The sequence below is a fragment of the Diceros bicornis genome, chromosome 14 (assembly GCF_020826845.1).
Source record: "Diceros bicornis minor isolate mBicDic1 chromosome 14, mDicBic1.mat.cur, whole genome shotgun sequence".
Taxonomy (NCBI): domain Eukaryota; kingdom Metazoa; phylum Chordata; class Mammalia; order Perissodactyla; family Rhinocerotidae; genus Diceros; species Diceros bicornis.
Window position 1 is genome coordinate 64,890,647 of NC_080753.1, and position 6,453 is coordinate 64,897,099.

The following is a 6,453-nucleotide window of genomic DNA, read 5'->3' on the forward strand; positions in this document are numbered from 1 at the left end:
CACTACTGCGCTGCAGCCCTCCCCACTGGACTCTGTAGGATCTGATCTCCTCCCATCACAAAAGGTAATCAGCACCCACAACAAAACTGCGACTTCAAAGGGGAAGCTGGTCCTGTGCTTTGGGCCCCCACACCTGGCTCACTGCTCAGCCTGGTCCTGGGCAGCCCCAGGCGGTGGCTTCCACTCTGTCGGTCACTCCACTCTGTGCTAGTGGGGAAGAGGAAAGAGCCAAAGGCAACCCACTCCTTGGGCACAGGAAAGAGCAGAAAAGGGCATGAAACTTGGTGTCCTCAAATCCAACTCTTGCTTTTCTTTATCTTGCCTCGTTATCTAAGTTCCTTTCACCTTCTGGTTTTTGTTTAGCCAGAAAGAGCTAGGGTGAATGAAAGAAAGAAATAACAGAAAGTGTTCCTTCTCTTTCTCTCCTGAGAAGACCCACAATCAGAACCTGGCCTGTGTCACTCAAGGCACAGACCCCACACCACGTCAATTATACAACTTGGAAAAAAAAAAAAGCCAGTGTAGAGTTGCACTGCTGGCTGGTGGAGAAGAGAAGCTGGCCATGGTGGGGTCCCCGTGGAGGAAACAGATCCCTACACAACTATTTGTTATATACATTTTATTGAAAAAATTTTACATCAAAATAGTTCGGCAAACTGTAAAAGTATACATAAGTGCAAATATATCCTCCTTTTAAAATACAAGCAAAGTGTGAGCATACACGAAGATCATAAAAATATCTTTAAAATATGGTGGTAGAAAACAACCTTGTAAAAAACGTTGTATTGTCACAATACTGAAAACCACTTTCTTAAACTAGACGCATTGTTTCTAAATACTTTCTTAATAACGTTCTTTGGCACCTCTATCCAAACGCGGTGTTTGGCGAAACAGAGCTCTCTTACTTAGCTAAGCAACAAGACAAGGCTTTCTCGAAGTCTTGTGTTTAGCACTGCCTGTCTGAAAAGTACACAAATTTTCGTAGATACACACACACAACTTGTCTGCATTTTTCCAACCCTGATTACTGAAGGCAATGAAGATCCCAGAGTTACAAATTTACCTTTTTCATGTGGTAACTTTTCACCATCTCGCCAAGAAGAGGAGTTAGCAGTTCCCTCTGCCTCTCAGGGGAGCCTGCGCACATCTGGGGCATTACCTTGCAGGGATGGTCCATCCACCAGTGGTAGACAAGTATCAGTGAACAATGCTGGCCTGGGGATTCTAGCTAAGTGACTGGGGTGCTACTTACTGCTGTGGGTGCACATTCTGAGTCCACCTCAGTTCATCCCGCCGGAGGAGAGGCGGCCTGGGCCAGGCCTCCTCCCTCTGTTCACATGACGCAGGGCTTAATATCCTGACAGACGCTCTGGTGGTGGTGGTGGTGATAATACGGCCCGCTGGCAGAGGGGTGGAAGGAAGAAATGCCGTTCAAGTTGAGGACGAAGTCTTTTCTGTCACACACTGGGGCAGAGTGATGCTGGTATCGAGGCAGTCCCACTGAAAGAAGACGGAAAAGAAAACCTCTTTTCAAAAACAAACTCATCCAGCTGAGAATGGGGCATATTATTTTTAAATTTTAATTTAACTCGTGACTTATTTTGACTCAGGGTAAGAAAGAAGTTGGTGTATCTTTTTTACCTATTGCTATAAAACTGGTAAAGGAAACCCAGTTCTGGAAGCTTCGTAAAGTTTCAAACTGACGATCATAGGACGATCCTGGAATCATTATGTTTTGCTTTGCTTTGACGTACACACAAACACAGAGCGAGTCCCCGTCCAAGCCGGAGTCTCACGCGCCTTATTGCCCTATTCCTCCCGGGCCGAGGCCGCCGCCACCGCGGGAGGAGCGCGGCACCGGGACAGCCCGCCCAGGCTCTCTGTCCGGCCTGAGCGCGGCGCTCCCGGCCTCTGCCCCGGAAAAACCACTGTCGCCCTCGCCTCTTGTTTCGAGCCTCCTGCCTTATTTCCCAACTGACTGGCCCGGTCCGAGTGGCAGCCCACAGCTGGGACATTCCCTGTGCCAAAAGGGGGTGGCAAAAAACAATCTGCGTGGTTCCGAGGGGCCCAGGCGTCCTCTGGAGAGGCCAGGCCCCGAGCAGGGCGTGCCCTCGAGGAGAGCTCAGCTGCAGACCCTTCCGCACGTGGAGGCGCCTGCAGCGCGGGGAGCCCCTTGGAGAGCCCGCTCGCCCGAGCAAGGAGAAGGCCCGCACCCTCTGCCCGGGCTGCTCCTCGGCCGAGGGCCTGAGCCGGGCCGCTCGGGGCCGACCCGTGCCGGCTTTTGCTTTTGCTTTCTCTGCGCCTCCGGCTCAGGGCGCAGTCGGCCGAGGGCGTCCGGCGGGCGCTGGGACCCGGACTTCTCCCGGGCCGGGCTCTCTCCGCACCGGGCAGGGTTAGGCCTGTTCGCTTGAGTCTTGCCTAGTCATCCGTGCGGGGTGGGGACCATAAGCCGCACAGTGGTGCCGGGCCCGACTGGGTTTTTCAGCGCGTGAAAACCGTACCCGCGGGCCCGCGGCGCCCGGCCTGGCTGTGTCCCAGCGCTTATGGAGCCACCAGGCTGCTAGGGGCCAGTGACTCGGCCTACGTTTATTGCCGGTAACACCTATGGTCGCCAAACATGCGCCGCACGGCCCTCGTAAAGCAGCAGCCGGCCCACGCGCCTCCAGTGTGCTCGTCGCCCTGCACACGGGGTCGTCGGCCCATCGCGTTGGAGCGCGTCGTGCTGCCAGTTCCTGGAGCTCAAGACAGCCCCGGCCGACCCAGAGCAAGGGCTCGCATCTCCCGGCCAGGGCCGCTATCGGTGCCTTGATATCACCGGAGGGACCACAAAAGCCCCAGCTCCTTCTGGAGGAAAGGCTCGTAGGACTTACTGAAGGGCGCGGGGCCTCCCTGAGCACACAGGCCTTGGCCGCCCATCGGAGTGGGAGGGCTAGCCCGCGCGCGCGCGCACACGTGCTGGGGGGGGGCCCTGCTCGGCCTCCCCGCTCCTCGCCGGGCCCTGGGCTCTCAGGGGGCCGCACTCTCCGAACTAGGCCCCGCAGGGCGTCTGCCCACCTGGCCCGCCTGGCAGATGCCAACCGGGGCCGGGGGAATAATGTTCGAGAGGGACGGGAGCCAGAGGGCCAGGAAGGGGCAGAGTGTCCCGTTTGGGCTTCGGGGCCGAGCCAGGGCCTCCACGGCGGCCCCAGACTCGGCGCGGAGGTTGGGGGAGGCTCCCGGGGAGGCCGCCGCGGGGCCGGCCTGCTCGGTCGCAGTTTTCCTTCTGGTCAAGATAGAGTCGTGTTTCCGGATCGCCACATTTCTAGGACTTGTGCGTGTGCCGGTGTGTGGAGTGACGCGAGGGCGGGCTCACGGAAGGATCAGAAGTGTCTGTCCTGCGAGTTTTTTGTTTTTAATTTTTAGGGTCCTGTTTCACGCCTGCTGCGAAGCCCCGGAGTCTGGGTTCCAGTTGAGTAGGGCTTGCCCGGAGAGGGGCAGCAGGCAGCGCGGAGAGAGGCGGGTGGGCGGAAGAGCAAGCCCGGGGGCGCCGCCTGGGGGGGGGCGGTGACTGACAGCCAGTCCGAGGGGACAAAAAAAATAAGAGGGCAGGGTCGTCTGTATTGGTTACTTGTTGAAATTCTCATAAAATTGAACAAGACTCTGCTCTCAGTGGGTTAAGTCACGCTAAACTCCTCTCCGGTGTGGTCTTGCCCAGACTGTCTTTGTTTAGTTAACCTCTGAGACCCGCATTTAAAAGGCCTATTTGGGAAACTTCACCGTCTAGGGAACCAACATCTTTTGCCCATTTCTGGGCTTCCCGTCTCCCCTGATGCTCTAGTCGCACACCCAGTCACCAGCCTGTTATGTATAACGGATGCATCATCCTGCGAACCGCTTTCTAATCAGGCGGGAGGTAAATGTGAGCGGAGCACAATTTGACTGGCAGACCAGCCCAATTGTAATCTGCCGCCCATGGTGCCTCAGAGGAGTACGCCCATGGTGCCTCAGAGGAGTTAATGTCAGAGAGTTTATCTCCACTGACCCCATAAACCTGGCTAAACAGTCAAAGTCTTTCCTCCACCTCATCTGTCCCCCACCTTTCACCGCCCTCGCAAATCAATCCATTTTCATAATCTCAGACCAACACGGTTTACACCAGCAACACTACACGCGGTGTCCAGGGGCATGCATTTCTCAGGGGAGTCACAGCGTGGGCCTCAGGTCCTGCGGGCCTAGTACAGACTCCTTTGTCACCAACCCGGGTCCACTGTAGGGGGAGCAGGGGACTCCTCAATGGCCTGGTGCCCCTCCCCCTGGCAACATGTCCTTCCTGTGAAAGATCCTGGGACCCCACTCTGCTTTCCTGTCTGTCCCTTCCTCATTTCCCCTCCTCTCAACACCTGCCTAGTTACAACCCCTCCCCACCCACCCCCTCAGCATACAGAGCATCTCCCTTTCTGACATGTACTTTTCAAGGAAAGTACAGCAAAACAAACTAAAAGAAAAAAAGACAAAAGTAACCAGCTCCTTGGCCAAGGTCCCCAGAGGCCATATGCCTTCTTTTTAAGCTAAGTCAGGTCTGAGACTTGAGACCTGCAATCCATAGGGGCACCCAGACACCCTAAAATGGCTGGGGACTTTGCATCCTCCTCCTAGCAGCGCGATTTCTGGAGGCCTAGCTCTGGGCCAAGGGTGTGGGGGAGGGCAGTATGACTCCAGTCCTCTCCCCCTGAATAAGGTGCCAGCTCCCGCCAGCACCCGCTCCTCCTAGTGCCCTCAGACCCGGAGGCTGCGGCGACCCGCTAGAAGTGGCAGTAGCCTAGGGGCCCGGAGGCCTAGAAGCGCCCTCTCCCCGGCCCCCGGGCCGGCCCGGGCGCTGCGTTACCTGGGAGGTCCTCGCGGGTGTTCTGGTGCAGGTAGCTCTGCTCCAGTGAGTAGGAGGACACGCCGGAGTGCAGGCCGGCCGAGGCCGCGGGGTTGCTGCTTGGCGTTAGGGCGGGCGGCTGCTTGAGGTAAGGCGAGGCGCCGGGCGAGCTCCAGTGAGCTGCGGGGCTCGTGTAGGGCGAGTGGCACTCGATGGCGCTCGCCATGGCCGGGGACGAGGGCACGGGGCTGCTGCTGCTGTCCGGGCCGTAGTCCCCGCCACCGCCGCCGCCCCCGGCCGCACCGACGCCCCCCGGCCCGGCGGGCACGGGGCAGCTGGCCATGTAGGTGGAGCCCGGGTTGGGCGACATGTGCGGGACGTGGTGGTGGTGGTGGTGGTGGTGCGGGTGCGCGTGGCCCGGGGCGCCTGCGCCGGCGTCGTAGCCCGTGGGCATCATGTCGAGGCCGCCGTAGCCGCCCTGCCCGTGGCAGCCGAGCGGCGCCGACGGGGGCGCCTGGAAGTCGAAGCCCTGGGGCAGCAGCGAGGCCCCGAAGCCCAAGCCGCTCACCACGCGGTGGTACATGGGCTTGAGCGCTTGGCACTTCCGCCTGAAGCCGCGCGGCCGGCGGCGGAACGAGCCCTCCTCGAACATGAACTCGCTGGCCGGGTCGATGGTCCAGTAGTGGCCCTTGCCCGGCCGCCCGAGGCCCTTGGGCAGCTTGATGAAGCACTCGTTGAGCGAGAGGTTGTGGCGCACGGAGTTCTTCCAGCCCTGGTAGGCGCCGCGGAAGAAAGGGAAGCGCGCCTGCAGGAACTGGTAGATCTCGCTGAGTGTCAGGCGCTTGCTGGGTGAGCTCTGGATGGCCATGACGATGAGCGCGATGTACGAGTAGGGCGGCTTCTCGGGCCGCCGCAGCCCCGAGCTCGCCTTCTTGGCGCCCCCGCTCGCGGCGCCCGCGCCGCCGCCGCCCGCACTCCTGCAGGCAGCCGAGGAGGCGCTGGCCGAGTTGGAGGAGGAAGAGGAGGAGGAGGCGCAGGAGGCGGAGGACGACGACGACGACGACGACGACGACGAGGTGGTCTCCAGGGCTGCGGCGGCGGACGGCGGGCTCATCAAGGCGGCCTGGAGCGCGCCGGGGGCCGGGCTGCACGCGCGGCGGAGCGGGGCCGGCGGCGGGCGCGGCGGGGGCGGCGGCGGCCCGCCCTCGGTGGTCATCTGGGACCCGGGAGCGAGGCCGGGCCTCGGGGGCGGGCCCGGGGCCGGGAGCGGAGGCGCCGGAACGGGGTCGGCCCAGAAGCGCGGCGAGCGCTCTAGCCCGCCGCCCGGGCTGCAGCCGTGGCCACTCCGAGCCAGCGCTTCGGCGTCGCCTCCCTCAGCTCTGCTGGGGCTTCTGGCGGTGGCGGCGGCGGCGGCGGCGGGCCGGAGGCAACGCCCGGGGCATCCCTCCCCCGAGCCTCGGGCTCCTGCCTTGCGCAACGGCCTCCCGGGCCGCGGAGCCGGAGCGGCCGGGCGCCGGGCGGCTGCGCCCGCTAGCTGGGACCGCGGCCGGGACCCGGGGGACGAGCCCGACGTCTCCCTTCAGGAGCGCTTCTCGCTCTGTCTCTCAGAC

General features: G+C 61.1%; 1 protein-coding gene across 1 annotated transcript; it reads right to left on the bottom strand.

Annotated features, from left to right (window-relative positions):
- Nucleotides 1-656: 656 nt before the first annotated feature.
- FOXF2 (forkhead box F2) lies at nucleotides 657-6,059 on the bottom strand. Its single transcript, XM_058554046.1, has 2 exons — nucleotides 4,865-6,059; nucleotides 657-1,500 (listed from the first exon to the last, which is right to left on the bottom strand). Exons 1-2 carry the CDS (start codon nucleotides 6,057-6,059, stop codon nucleotides 1,334-1,336), a joined length of 1,362 nt encoding a protein of 453 aa, XP_058410029.1. The 3' UTR covers nucleotides 657-1,333.
- Between the last annotated feature and the right edge of the window lie 394 nt (nucleotides 6,060-6,453).